Source organism: Tachypleus tridentatus, chromosome 12, assembly GCF_004210375.1.
Source record: "Tachypleus tridentatus isolate NWPU-2018 chromosome 12, ASM421037v1, whole genome shotgun sequence".
Taxonomy (NCBI): Eukaryota; Metazoa; Arthropoda; class Merostomata; order Xiphosura; family Limulidae; genus Tachypleus; species Tachypleus tridentatus.
Window position 1 is genome coordinate 35,441,545 of NC_134836.1, and position 13,541 is coordinate 35,455,085.

Consider the following 13,541-nt stretch of genomic DNA (forward strand, 5'->3'; position numbering starts at 1 on the left):
ACCCTTTGAAGTTAAAACACAATTATTAATTATGTACCCATTATCATGATCACACAATTCCAAACAATTAAATATATATATCTTTCAGTTAAATTTATGGGTAATTTGTCTTCAAAAACTAATATCCTATTATTCACAAGTAATTTTTAATTCAATTCCAGTCCCGAAGATGCTCTTTATAATGTGACTGTCAATTCAACTAATCGTTGGTAAAGAGTATCTAAAGAGGAAATAGCAGGTGATATTGACTAGCTGTCTTCCTTATAGTATATTACCATACTGCCCCGAATTAACTTCCTATCTCTAATTGTCGCCTCCTGATTTTGCCAGCTACTAAACAACATTTAATTTTTCTTGCACCTCATATAAACTTCTAATTAATCGTAAATTTCTAACGCTTTATCGTTAGCACAAGTACTTAAGTTGTTTTGCGTTTACCTCAATCACAAGAGTTCTGTTGCTTCGAACATACTCCGATTTAAACAAGGAAAACAAAGAAATTTCCAAGTGGTATGTTAACCGAACTAAATGCAGACTAGACAATCTTATTTTAGAAACTTCTTTATTCAGTGTTGTAAGTTAGGTTACATAAGAAAAACAAATAGTAACAAACTATAAACGTAACAACTACTCAAAATATATAAAAATAAACAAGTGATATAAGAAATATTGTTGCAATATGAGATTTTAAGTTACTTAATAAGTGAAAATACTAACATATGGGTAAGGCAAATAGCAACATTTTAAGTAGTAAAAAGTTACAAAACAATATTTATTTTGGCTAGCTTTGATTAAAATCATTAGGATTTCAATACTGCGTATACCCGTTTATAGTTATGTGTGTAAAACGGTGTATCATTTTGTTGTGACTGGAACAACTGACTTCAGCAGGATCAATATTCGTGATAGGAGATCACATATTCTTTTTAACTTACTCGCAACATACTTCAAATCAGAGGTGTGTAAAAAAATATTATTTCATATTTATGTTTGTATTTGCCACAAGTTACTTGATTTTTATATACACAAATTTATTATCTATGATTTCAGATTACAGTTTTCTACGTTAAAGAAATTACAAAAAGAGTCGTTTTCTGTAGGTTGGATAATCTGTTCTAAAAGTTTCGTGTTGTTCGGTTTTGAATATTGTAAGATCTGGTGGTTTAACTTTGTTTGCAAAAAATATTTTGTTTTATTTTTCAGTTTACAAATTGTTACAAAATATAGTTTGCATTGTATTTTCAGTTTGCCACATCTATAACCTTATTCTGAAACGCTACTTGCATTATTTATTAATTTTTTGTATATTCCTGCTTATTAGTTTTAAACGTTTACCTTCTCTTTTGCAAAAATTTGGTTACTTTGCTTCTGGTAAGGTTTCAGCTTTTGTTGCATCTGTTGAAACATTTGGTTGCATTTTTGTTTTAGCATGTTATAGTTATTTTTCTTTTGTTGTATTTGTTCGTAACAGTGACGAAATAAGATTTTAAAACTTTCTTCAGTTGTATAATTTTGGGTTAAAGGAAAAAATATTAAAGAATGAAGATATAACATATATAACACTTTCGTGAATTGAAAACCTCACTATAAATACAACTTTGTATCTACAAAAAACTATTTCCTAACGTTTATATAAATATTCCGACAACACTAACCACTAAAAATTTCTGCTATTGATAAAAACGAAACTATGGATATTGTAATTAAAAGAGAATTATCTCTTCTTTGTCATTCACAGACCATGATTCCAGCTGCATGTCTCAAGTATTTGTCTATCATATTCCAGGGGGCGCTGCATAACCCATGTAGCCTTGTTCTCGAAGTCAGATTTGTTTTTATCCACTTTATGTGACAGTCGCAAATAAGGAAGTTGCCTGAAACACAAACGTTATTCTGGTATTAACACAACGACAAGGAACAATGCCACAGAAACAGTGCCTAACATTTAGCTGTCAAAATTTAAAACTGTGCATCCGAGGATTGTTGAGAATCATCTTTGTGTGTTTGTTGTCAAGCGTAAAACTATACTCATCGAAACCTGATTTTAACCGTTATAACTCCTCAAGCTCACTGCTGAACTGTAGAGGCAAAATTACGCTGAAAACTAAAAAGTATACATTGTGATGCGACAACGATTAAAATTATGTAATCCATTCCTAAAAAAAAAAGTCCCTGCATGGTAAAAGACTAGCTCAAGAGTTGGCGGTGAGTGGTGATGACTAGCTGCCTTCCCTCTAGTCTTACACTGCTAAATTAGGGACGGCTGGTGCAGACAGCCCTCGTGCAGCTTTGTGCGAAATTCAAAAGCAAACAAATAAACCCTTTCCTCAAGCAAAATATAACTTAATAAGATTTAAGTAGATATACGACACAATTTATACACTTACACCGACAAAATCAATTTAACAATTTATTTTATAAAATACGGCATAAGCTTTCAGGCTGATGGGCTCAGCTGATACGACTTGCCAATTAATCAAAAAAAAAAAAAAGTCAAGAAGTACGAATCTGGTTATACTGAAGCATTTTTTTAATGCAATGATTAAAAAGTAAACAAATGATTATGAGATAATGTGTAAATTATACAAAAACATGCCGCGGCGCTTAATCGTATTAAAACTTGGTTCCTTGCAGGTAACGTATATTTCATAGAATACATAAACATACAGATGATACAGTAAACACATTCGAACAGCCTAAAACTTTGCATAGGTTTTCGGTAACTGTAGGGGTCTGTCTTCTAATATTTATATATTTAGAGAACACATTTTTTTAAATAAATAGTTTTCCTGCCTCCATTTATTTCAGTATAGACATGTTCAGGTTAAAATTTATAATTAAAATAGAAAAATGTGCTTTCAATGTGTAAAGGTTGTATCCTAAGTGCAAGCTTGAACCAACAGGTATGTTGTGAAATTGTTTGTTTGTTTTGAATTTCGCGCAAAGCTACTCAAGGGTTATCTGTGCTACCCGTCCCTGATTTAACAGTGTAAGACTAGAGGGAAGGCAACTAGTCATCACCACTTACCGCCAACTATTGGGCTACTCTTTTACCAACGAATAATGGGATTGACCGTCACATTATAACACCCCCACGACTGAAAGGGCGATCATGTTTGGTGCGGCCAGGATTCGAACCCGCAACCCTCGGGTTACGAGTCCGAACGCCTTACCACGCTTGGCCATGCCGGGCCTAGTTGTGAAATACAGACACGATTAGTGCGAGTTAGGTTCGACGTTTTTATATGTCAACCTTTTATGTTTCTCTAAACGTGCCAATTGTATCAGTTTGGTTCGAATTTCGCGCAAAGCTACACAAGGGCTATCTGCACTAGCCGTCCCTGATTTAGCAGTGTAAGGCTAGAGGGAAGGCAGCTAGTCATCACCACCCACCACCAACTCTTGGGCTACTCTTTTACCAAAGAAAAGTGGGATTGACAGTCACATTAAAACGACTTTACGGTTAAAAGAGCGAGCATGTTTGGTGCAGGGGGGATTCAAACTCGCGATCTTCGGATTACGAGTCAAGTGCCTTAACCATCTGGTTATGTTATGTCGCCCGCCAATTGTTATAAAATCTTTTTTATTTTATTTGAATCTGTTGTTTGAACGAAAATATACATAATAGGCTATCTGTTCTCTGTTCATCATGGATAATCGAATCCCATATTTTGGTATTGTAAGTCCATAAATATATTGCTGACTCACTGCGGGACATCAGTAAAAATACCTTTTACACTGTGTTATAGAGTTGGTTAGCTTATGATATTTGTATAACACAAGGCAGCGAAACAGTGGGAAAAATTACTTTAGTATAGTTTAAACAATCAAATCGAATCATATATATATATATATATATATATTTGTAATCCAGTTCGGTATATACAGTACTATCTAACAAGATGATGCGCGTTGACTGGCCACATTATTAGAATCTCTTCTAACTTCGAGTTACTAGTAAAACTACCTTTCGTCATAACCATAGCTTACATTCATGGTGGCATAGTCTTTATAAGATACTGGAAGATATTTTATTGATTACACTACAATCTTCCAGAAGCATTGTATGTAATTAACTTGCAAAAATCAGAATAACTGGCAATCGTAGTGCGTTCTACAGATAGCATGTACAACGTATAAAATTGTAGTACGAGACTGTACTGTGTGTTCTCTACTTTTTTAGTTAATACCGAAAAACTTATCCTTAGTTTGGATGTAGTAATACACTTTAATCAGTTACCCAGTTTTCTCTTTCGCAAGAGACTTTCACATGTGTTCCTAATTAACTGTTATCGAGTTATTTCAAGAAAAAAGTAACTTATAACGAAATTTGGGACAGTTTCAAAAGAATCTGATAACAGTTCGGAGAGTCATGCCCTATGCACGCTATAAACACACTGACCACTCATTAAAGATGGATCAGAGTTAACTTTCGCTTTATTTTGTGTTGTTTTATACATAAGGTTAGGCTTACCCCAAAAGTTCCAGATGTTAGTAGACTTCACGTTCTTGGTTAGCATCTTATTTTTGACTTTTACTTGAAGGTCTCGAGAACTTTCACGGTTCTCGTGGAATCTTAACACAATACTGGGCCATCACAGACTCTGATTTTCAAAGTCCTCAATATTCGTTTGGCTTAGCTAGAAAGTTAAACATTTGAGCAAGCTTTAGTGAAATCCAAATTTATCTCGGACCTTGTTTTGTTCATTTAGTTTATTTGTCTGTGATATTTGTACTTAGATTTTGTAGATTTATTTGTTCGTAGTTTCATTTACAAGTATACGATTCCATTTGAACTGATAAAGAAACAAATGACGGTTGCTCACACATCACTCACCAGTTCGACACACATCCACGTGAAACACTTAATTGTTTTATTACGTTTGTTGTACTATATTGTGTTTGCGGACGAAATAAACGTTTTTATAGTTTATACAATTATTTCCTGTTTTTATTTTAACGTTTCGAAACACATTCTCTAACTCAATATCCGTGAGCCTCCAGTAAGTAGACCACTCTAAAGGGAACTTCCAGTTAGCAGACCACTCTAGAGGGGAATGCTACATTCGTTCATTTTAGCCCTTTCTCTTCATTACCTGCACCCATTCGTCTTTTCTGTTCACGAAAGGTTAAGCGAGACTCAAAGCCACAATTTATCAGTGTTGGTAACTCCTATTTCTTCTACACAGTTACCATAATTATAGGATTCAGTAATACTGTAAATTACAAATTATAATAAATCAATTCAAAAACCTTGTCCGGAAAGAGATCCCCAGTGAACAATGACCTCACAAATTGCCCTTTGACAATCAGAAAAAGATACTTACCAGTCACATCAATCTTGTGGATACCAGTCGGAGCATGGTTCCAGGTTGTTGATGGTAGAAACTGAAGTAAATTGTTGTTGAGAACTACTTCATGTAGACTAAACATGAGCGAGAATATGTTTTCCGGTAATAAAGACAGTTTGTTCCAACTAAAAAAAAAATTTTAGATAACTAAAAATGAATTAGACTGGTGCATAAAACTGTTATTTAAGTCTCTTTAAAGGTATCTTAATAGACAACCTTACAGGAAGGCCAAACGTTGGTTTGTTTTGAATTTTGCGCAAAGCTACAGGAGGGCTATCTGCGCTAACCATCCCTAATTTAGCAGTGTAAGACTAGAGGGAAGGCAGCTAATCATCACCACCACCCACTGCCAACTATGAGGCTACTCTTTTACCAACAAATAGTGGGATTGATCGAAACATTATAACCCTCCCATGGCTGAAAGGGCAAGCATGTTTGGTGTGACGGGAATTAAAACCCTCAACCCTCAGATTAACTGCCTCTTCTTCAGTTTTATACTGGTAAATTAAGGACAGAGAACGCAGATACACCTCGTATTGCTTTGCGCAAAATTAAAAACAAAACAAAACAACATTCCAAACATGCTCACCCTTGACAATGCGACTTTCAATTCCACTAATTGTTGGTAAAGAGTATCTCAAGAGTAGACAGTGAGTGATGTTGATTAGTTGTCTTTTATATAGTCTATTATTAAAATGTCCCTGATTTTTGTAAAGCTCACCTTGTGTGTCATAATCCATTTTTATTATCGTTATTTTGATTTGAAACACAAATACACACACACACATTTAGTAACACTGAAATCAACAAATCACACCTTTATATAATCTATTATCTATAATGTCACTGATTTTTATAAGGCTTACCTTGTGTGACAGCAGTAGTAATCGAACGCATAATCCATTTTTATTACGGTTATTTTGATATGGAAAACAAATACATACACACATATTTAGTAACAACAAATCACATGTGAAAAACTGAATCCGGAACTGCACAAATAGTATAATTAGCCCACCTCTTTACAGTTTGCGACGACTCCATAGGGTGTTAATTAAGTGCAATATGGTATTTCAAAATTAGATACATATATCGCAGGTTAAGTAGTGTGTGTATGTGTACGTGTTTTATTATAGCAGAGCTACATCGGGCTATCTGCTAAGTCCACCGAGGGGAATCGAGCCCCTGATTGTAGCGTCGTAAATCCGTAGACTTACCGCAGTACCAGCGGAGGAACTGTTGTGTACTTTTCGTGAAAAGCGGCAAACAAAAAAAATCTTTATATTTTAATGTTTCATATGGAAACGTAATGATTTTACGATTTAAATTTACATTACTAAATCGTTTATGTATATCATAAAAGAAGGTCAAATTCAGAATCTTGTCGGTAGTCATGTTTTGTTTTGTTGTATTCACATCACTAGGTTTATTTTTAATAATTGTATTTGTTTATATAATATAAACTATTTTACTACAATGTTTCTTTATTCCAGGTGTTGCAGCAGTAAGATTACAGACTAACAACGTTAAAATCCAAGTATCGATTCCACTCTATGAACTTCATCAAACGCTTTTTCTAGATCTAGAAATACTACCGATAGTTTGTATCAGTTTAATAACTTGTAAAATCACAAATACAAATATTTAAGAATCTTTCTACTGTGTTTAAACTTTTCCTAATTTTATACTCATTTTTAGAGAAATGTTTTAATTTACAAATCGAGTCAACTTGCTTTTCATAATTTTTGCTAATATTTTACAAAATACAGATAATAATGAAATACATCTATAATTTACGTAATGTATATTGGAACTACTACACCTTTTCTTTGAGCTTTAGAAAAGTTCCTGTCTCAATAAATTATGCACATAAACATACATATATTCACATCACTAAAGCTATTTTTTATTTTTACAGTATGTTTTCCATTAGGTGCCCCCCAGTGGCTCAGCGGTATGTCTGTGGATTTACAACACTAAAAACCGGGTTTCGATACCTGTGGTGGGCAGAGCACAGATAGCCCATTCTGTAGCTTTGTGCTCAATTCAAAACACCTTTATATGAATATGATCTAAGCCATTTCAATGCAATGACTTGTATTCCTAGGACTTCTGTTTTATTTGATGTGATACTGTATCAAATGCCTTCCGTAGATCTGAAAACGTGCTTGGTATTTTATATCATTATCTAAGGATCGCATTTGTACATGCTTTTATCACTCTTTCGAAATTATGTAATTCAATGGACTTTTCATATTTTCTAGACAAAGAATTAGTCTTCATAATGCGGGAAATAAATACATTAAATTATTGTTTCTCTTATATTAAACTTTTTACAAGTTCATAATCAATTTATTTAATCATTTTTAAAATAGTTGCTAGATTTATTAGCTTATTTCCTAACTACTTCGTTATCTGTGAAATAATTCCTTTGTATTATTTTTGTGATCGTGATGCATTATTTTGAAAATAGATTCAATTGAGAAATACACGTCATTTCAAATGTTTTCAAATACATATAACATTGACATATATTGTGCTTTTCGTTAATTTTTGAGAGTGATCTCGCAAGCATTCGAAGTGACTTTTCATCAACACGTGATATAACAACCAACTAACGGAAGTGAACTGAGGTGCTTTCTGTCATTACATGCTATTTTCACAATATAAAACTGTCCAACTTGATAAGCAACTAAAAGTATAATTCAACTAAGCATAGGTAAACTCACCTTACGTTTAGTACTTTCAAATTAAAGTTAGGACTAGAAAACATGTCTCTGCTGAGATTCTTTATCTGGTTGTGTGAAAGATCCAGTTCAGCCAGGGAAGGAAGTTGGGTAAAAGTTCTGCTTGAAATATCGAATATGATGTTGTGAGATAGCACCAATGTTTTCAAACTGGCCAAACCAGAAGGAAAAGATGTATTGGAGAGTTCTTTCAGTTTATTGAAGGAAAAATCGAGCACTCGTAAACTTCGTAAGTGTGTAAGACCTGTTATATCCACTGCAGTGGTGTGATCATGATCAAAAACTTGACTTTTCTTACAATCAGTACAAACCTTTCCACTGAGAAAACAGTTAGAAACAGTAATTTTGTTGAGGTAATATTCCTGTCCACCCAATGGACTATCGCATAAAAAACAACCTGACAATGGAGTACTACGAATGTCCAATTCACGAACTCGGGATGTCCACAGCCAGTTTGGTGGAAGGCTGACCACACCGTGGTCTTTACTTCTTTTACCTTTCTTCACATCAGAAATCATAATCCTGTCGATAACGTAATGCCCAGCTACTTTCTCAAGACGACCTTTACACTTGTGTCTATTGCAGATAAAAGTAGTGTAAATTTCTTGAAGAGAAGTTGGTGTGTTGACACAGAACCACGGAGAGATGTCTTCTTTAGGGCAAGGAGAACCAAATCTTCCATGATGAACAAAAAAAGCCATAAGCAGAAACAAGATTATCATCTTTCCAATCTGCAAAAAATTGTTATACATATTAAACACGAAATTTACAAATATGCTTCCCTAAATAAACAACTGTATCTAACTAGAAGTAGAAAGACTGATGTGTGTGAGACGACTTATTACTGTACTAATCACCTACATAGTATCTTTATATTAAACGTTTTACATGGAAATATATGAAAAAACTATGGTGTACAGTGGCTATTTGTGATAAATACACTAATCAAACGAGATTGGATTTTTTTTTTTTTTTTACAAATCACTTCATATATATTTGAGTAAACCATAATAAACTCTAACATTTTAACATATCACTTCGTATATAGCAAGCCATGATAAACTACTGAATCCTAACAAATCACCACATATATCTTTTATACACCCAAAGCTGATGAAATTTTAGAATATCACTTTATTATATATATGTTTATGTTTCAGTAAACCAAGGCATTCTATCAAATTCTAACCCTAACCTTATTTATTTTTGCAATATAATAAATTTAAATTCTTGACAAACGTAATTACTCACCTTATACGATACGTATATTTATATATAATGTACACAAAGCAACAAAAGTAGAATAAACGTAGTCTAAAAATAATATTCTTAAATGTGAAAACTGCAAAGTTAATAAATGAATTTAACACACATACATATAAAATTAAAATACAATCAACTGAAGTAACAGTAATAAATGTCCAATCAAAACATTATATTAGAGATAAATATAAAATATGTTACAGTAACCATAACAATTGAAGTTGCCTATCTGTTCGGTGCATACAATTTACGATGTTAACGTAAACTTAACATCTTAATTGACTTCACGGACGATACGATTACTCTAAGTTCTGGAATATTCTAACGAAAGGTTGTACGTACCACCACAAGTGATATAACTCAGTAACGAAGCGCTCAGTTCCCCGAACGGAGTGACAATCGAAACCGAAACCAAAACAACAGCCAGTTGATCTTATAAAAAAAATAATAACTAAACCCAGTGCTCGTTATAAAAATATATGAAAAGTCGTGATATACAATGAACAAGGTAATTTAACTTAAAAGTAAAACCGCTTACTATATAGTTTATGGCTTAAGATATATCTCAATCTTCATTTTAATCAACATAATATACTTTAGGTTCATCTGCACGTAGATTTCATTGTTTCTCATTGTTTGATTAATACGTTCTTTTTTATTATTGCTATGTAGCTTCATTGTTTTAAAATAACAGGTAATAATTATTATATAGTTGGTTATTATAAATACAAATTGCTTGTTATGCGTACAGTCGAATCATAAAAGTTGTTGTTTTGAAATAAGCACAAAACTAAACAATGAGTGAGCTGTGCTCTGCCCACCCTGAGTATCGAAACCAGGATTTTAGCGCTGTAAGTCTACAGACATATCGCTGAGCCACTGGGTGGCTTCTTAAAAGTAACATTTTATTGTCATACAGTTAAACCAATTCCTTCTTTTTTTTTTTTAATAACTACCATTCTTTGAAGCACAGATTGCTTACTTTAACAACAGCAATTCTTCATTCTCCAGCTGATTATTTTAAACAATGGTTTAATTGTTGATTATTAATTTACTTTCATTAAAAAAACGTTTTGTTTTAATCTGTTACATACTGGGTCAAATTTTAAGGGTCAGACAAGCCAGAGGTTTATTATGATTGTGACTAGACATATATATATATAAAGACTAAAGACTACGGAAAAACAACAACAATTTAACCTCAATATATGTTTTTACTTTTGGCGACAACCCATATAAATCATACGCTTACTTTTATCTGTCAGGAAGTTTTCTCGCAAATTTCTCGATCTAACGCTAAAACTCTTATATTGTAAGAAGAGCCTTTGTCAAAGGATTTTGTACTGCTGGTTGGCTTTTCAATTTAGACTCACCTTGCTTAGTTTTTGCTTTGCTAAACTTTTTAATGCAACGACTATGCTACACGATGGCACAATGGCGTTTTCACCACCTGACGACTGGCTTCGATTTCAGCTTTGGCTTTTTATTTGCAAATTATTTCACACAAACAACACCTATCCACGTGTAGTTTCGTAAAAAAACTAACATTGCGCCAAATACAATTGCAATTGGTTTTCTTTACTTATTTGCGTCTAGCATACGTATGCGAAGTTCCTTATTACTTTGTGTACACATATTCAGACGATTCTGTATATTCAGCTAATTTATCCTCATTACTACTTCACATTTACTTTACTTTCCAATAATTTAGCTGGAATTGATTTCATAGACATCTATAAACACCTTTTAGCTACTTTTTTTTTTTAGCACGGGTATTTTCTTCGTTTTTGTGAGTTTCTTTGTTTCAACTCGTAAAAATATTCCATACACTAAATTTTGCAACCGTTTCATACTCTGTGCATTATTATAAGGACCATTAGTATACTTTATAGTTTCGTTTACATGCAGTTTTATCAAATAAAGCTATGTACATATATGTAGTTTTATTAAATAAAGTTATGTTTATGTGAATTCGTTTCTCTCACTATGTAAAAGTTGTTAATAGGGACCAGGATTTATCAATCTAACACATACTGCCTGCAATACCATACATGAAAATAATTGGATAAAAAACTGAAAGTGAAAGGCATGAAAAGTAATTCAAATCTCTCGCTTATTGTGGCTAGTGGAAATAATACTCAAATAGAATAAATCCTGCTACAACGCGGGTTCGTCCAACACTGATTCTCTTATACATACAAAAATAAAAGCTACCAGTTATCTGCAGAACATGTAAGACTAGAGGGAAAGGAGCTAGTCATCACCACCTACCGTCAACTCTTGGGCTACTCTCTTACCAACGAATAGTGGGATTGACCGTCACATTTTGATGCCCCCACGGCTGAAAGGGCGATCATGCTTAATAAGACAGGGATTCGAACCCCGACCCTCAGATTGCGAATCGTGTGTTTTAACCACCTGGCCATGCCGGACCTTTCTTGAATAAGTAAAGTGATGCTCTAACACAGACAAAATTTGCATTCGAAAAATGAAGCATATAAAAAGAAAGAAATCACATACTCATAAACTCAACAATTCATGTATTCATGCATAAACATATGCTCGCTTAGATCACACCAGTACTCAAACTTAACACCTAAACTGCAGATAAAATTTGTATTTGAACAACAAAACATATAGACAGAAAGAAACAATATACACGTAAAGTCAACAGCTAATGTATTAACACACATACATGTTTAGATCACACCAGTACTCACATAATATTAGTATCAGAAAATCTTGTCATCTGCACTTTTTGAAAATAATGTCTTCCTTTCTCTTTTTTGCAGCAAAAGCAAAAATGTGTGTGTATTTAGCCTCTTTTGACGCATTGTTGTTAGGAGATTATTATATTTTAGTGTCAGGAATGATCTTTCTTCTATGCAATTGCTTGACATGAGGCACAAGTATATCCTTAATATTATCAGGATGCTTGGTAAAGTTGATTTCAGATATTGGTCGCATATTATTCAAAGCATACTTTGTTCCTTTAATTCTAATGGTATTTTAATGAATCCTGCCTTGCAGAAGACAGCAAATTCAACAATGGTTTCCTCTTTGCAGCTCTTCAATTCTGCAAAATACGTAGTAATTAGCATTTTGGAGGTCCTTAGACATAGGCTCTAATTTTGTAGAAATCCACACTTGTAACTAACGTTTTATACGTTTTTAACGTTTTATTTCTTTGTCTAGTGCAAATGACAGTTTTTCCATTATTGCTAAGAAAGTCTGAGCTTTATATTGAATAGAAGGCAAACAAAAAAATCATTGTCCATAGCATCATCTTCGTCCCATCACACATGTCTCTTCTTCTTTCTTGACCTTTCGTCGCTTTCGATTTTATATATCTCGCATTTAGACATTTGTTTACCCTTTTCTGCATATTTGGGAAATTAATCTTGCAATTCCTGCACGAATGTCATGAGTGATTTTAGGACAGGAGAAGCTAAACTGACATCGTCTTAGGAGTTTTGCAATGAACAACTTCTTTTTGAAACTTCTCCAGAACAATGCTCCATAACTTTGTTATTATAAATGTTTCTAATTGTTCCAGTTGAAGCATAAAGCTTCTTGACTCCAAACTCACTTGAAGCTTTTCAAAGTATTGTCTGTAATGGAAAAGAGTACTTGTATTACGGCTTTGTAACCCACTTTTAAGACTCATATTGCATTTGAATGGGTGCCCAATCTTATGTCTGTTAACTTTTGAGTCATCAGAAACTCAGGTTTTCAAGTACATCATGTATACACTTCTATAAGTGGATTAAAACTGAGAAAAATACTCAGAGCGTCTGTGCAAAAGCAAACAACAAGATAGTTTCAACACAATACTCCACAGAGCATTGTTTAACGAAACTGAGCGAATGAGCACAACAGAGGAAGCATAATTTGCCAGAGGGCTCTTGTCTTTGGTCAAGCTTGCATGCCAACGTCTAACATATTTGACAATCATGTTGGATACATATCTGCAAGACTGACCACGGGAATCTTGAATTCTTATGCCATTCTTTTCAAGGACTATTAAAGGGATGTCTGCTTTTGTGTGGTTGCTTACCAATGAGAATGTGGCAGATCTCTCAACAAGGCCATCATCTAGAGTGTGCCTGAAGATTATTACCAGTAGATTTCTGTGGGATATATCTGGAGTATAATAAACAGACACTGAGTAACGGTTGTT

At 33.5% G+C, this 13,541-nt stretch overlaps 1 protein-coding gene across 7 annotated transcripts; it reads right to left on the reverse strand.

Moving 5' to 3' along the window:
* Nucleotides 1-548: 548 nt before the first annotated feature.
* LOC143235825 (uncharacterized) lies at nucleotides 549-9,745 on the reverse strand. 7 transcript variants are annotated; one of them, XR_013019379.1, is made up of 5 exons: nucleotides 9,704-9,745; nucleotides 8,081-8,829; nucleotides 5,328-5,476; nucleotides 4,475-4,640; nucleotides 549-1,874 (listed from the first exon to the last, which is right to left on the reverse strand). XR_013019379.1 is itself a non-coding variant. In XM_076474039.1 (4 exons), exons 2-4 carry the CDS (start codon nucleotides 8,818-8,820, stop codon nucleotides 1,729-1,731), a joined length of 1,035 nt encoding a protein of 344 aa, XP_076330154.1. In that variant the 5' UTR covers nucleotides 8,821-8,829; nucleotides 9,704-9,745; the 3' UTR covers nucleotides 549-1,728. The 7 variants fall into 7 exon arrangements, 5 of the variants coding, with proteins under 5 accessions (XP_076330154.1, XP_076330153.1, XP_076330155.1 ...); XR_013019378.1 differs by lacking the exon at nucleotides 9,704-9,745 and adding an exon at nucleotides 9,563-9,666; XM_076474039.1 differs by lacking the exon at nucleotides 4,475-4,640.
* Between the last annotated feature and the right edge of the window lie 3,796 nt (nucleotides 9,746-13,541).